The sequence below is a fragment of the Gekko japonicus genome, unplaced genomic scaffold (assembly GCF_001447785.1).
Source record: "Gekko japonicus isolate JY-2015 unplaced genomic scaffold, Gekko_japonicus_V1.1 scaffold4579, whole genome shotgun sequence".
Taxonomy (NCBI): Eukaryota; Metazoa; Chordata; class Lepidosauria; order Squamata; family Gekkonidae; genus Gekko; species Gekko japonicus.
In genome coordinates this window covers 25,553-26,519 of record NW_015160363.1, presented here as the reverse complement: position 1 = coordinate 26,519, position 967 = coordinate 25,553, and the positions used below count along the sequence as shown (strand labels likewise).

The 967-nt window shown below is 70.8% G+C and overlaps 1 protein-coding gene across 1 annotated transcript in view; it reads right to left on the bottom strand.

The window, feature by feature from the left end:
• Positions 1-920, bottom strand: part of LOC107115796 (SKI family transcriptional corepressor 2-like) — a 53,053-nt gene extending 52,133 nt beyond the window's left edge. The window contains exon 1 of the mRNA XM_015417559.1: positions 7-920. Within this exon, the coding sequence (XP_015273045.1) occupies positions 7-920 (914 nt within the window). The remainder of the gene's footprint in view (positions 1-6) is intronic.
• Between the last annotated feature and the right edge of the window lie 47 nt (positions 921-967).

Below are 967 nucleotides of genomic sequence, written 5' to 3'. Positions count from 1 at the left end.
GGGGGCGGCGGCGGGCCCCCCAGGAGGTGGGGGCCGAGGAGGCCTCCCCCGACGCCCACCACGGCCGCCTTGACGGCGCCCAGCGGGTGGCAGTGCCCCGCGGCGCCCCCTCCGCCGCCCGAGCCCTGGTGGTGGTGCGAGGGGTGGGACGGGAGGGCCCTCTTGCGGCTGCCGCCGTTGAACATGGCCTTGACGTCCTCCCAGGCGAAGACCAGCTCGTCCTGCGGGGCCTTGTCGGTCAGCTTGAGGTGGCGCCGCCAGGAGTTGAAGTTGGCGGCGTCGGGCTGTGTGTACTTGGCGTCGGGGGTGCGGTGGGAGTGGAAGATGAACTTGTTGGGCGAGAAGTACATGCTGCAGTAGCTGCACTTGATGCACTTGGCCCGCGAGCTGTTGTAGCGGGCCGGGATGAAGCTCCCGCGGCAGCCCCAGGCGCACTCGTGCGACACGTCGAAGGCGAAGTTGTCGGGCAGCTTGGGCGGGCGGTTCTCGCCCAGGAAGGACTTGCACAGCCGCTCGGCCTCCCGCTTGGTGATCATCCCGCAGCGCCGCGACGAGATGGGCATGGCCCCGGCCCGCCGCAGGATCTCCAGCTGCACCGGGGTGCACTGCACGCACGTGATGCCCAGCGCCACCCGACGGTTGTGGATCTCGTTGTAGCTGAAGCTCTTCAGCAGCGTGTTCGAGATCTGCGCCAGGCACAGCCGCTCCTGCCCGTCGATCACCAGCGAGACGATCGGGATGCCGTAGAGGATCACCTGGCCCACCTGGTTCGGCTTCATGCCGCCCTGCGACGGCGGGACCCCGCGCGGGACCGAGGAGGAGGAGGAGGAGGAGGAGGAAGACGAGGCGTCCCCCGGGAAGGCCCCCGACGGGGCGGCCAGGAGGAGGTCGGCGGGGCCGGGCAGGGGGCTGCTGGACATGATCCCCCAGGGGCCGGAGGAGGCGCCCTTGCAAGATGCCTGCGGAG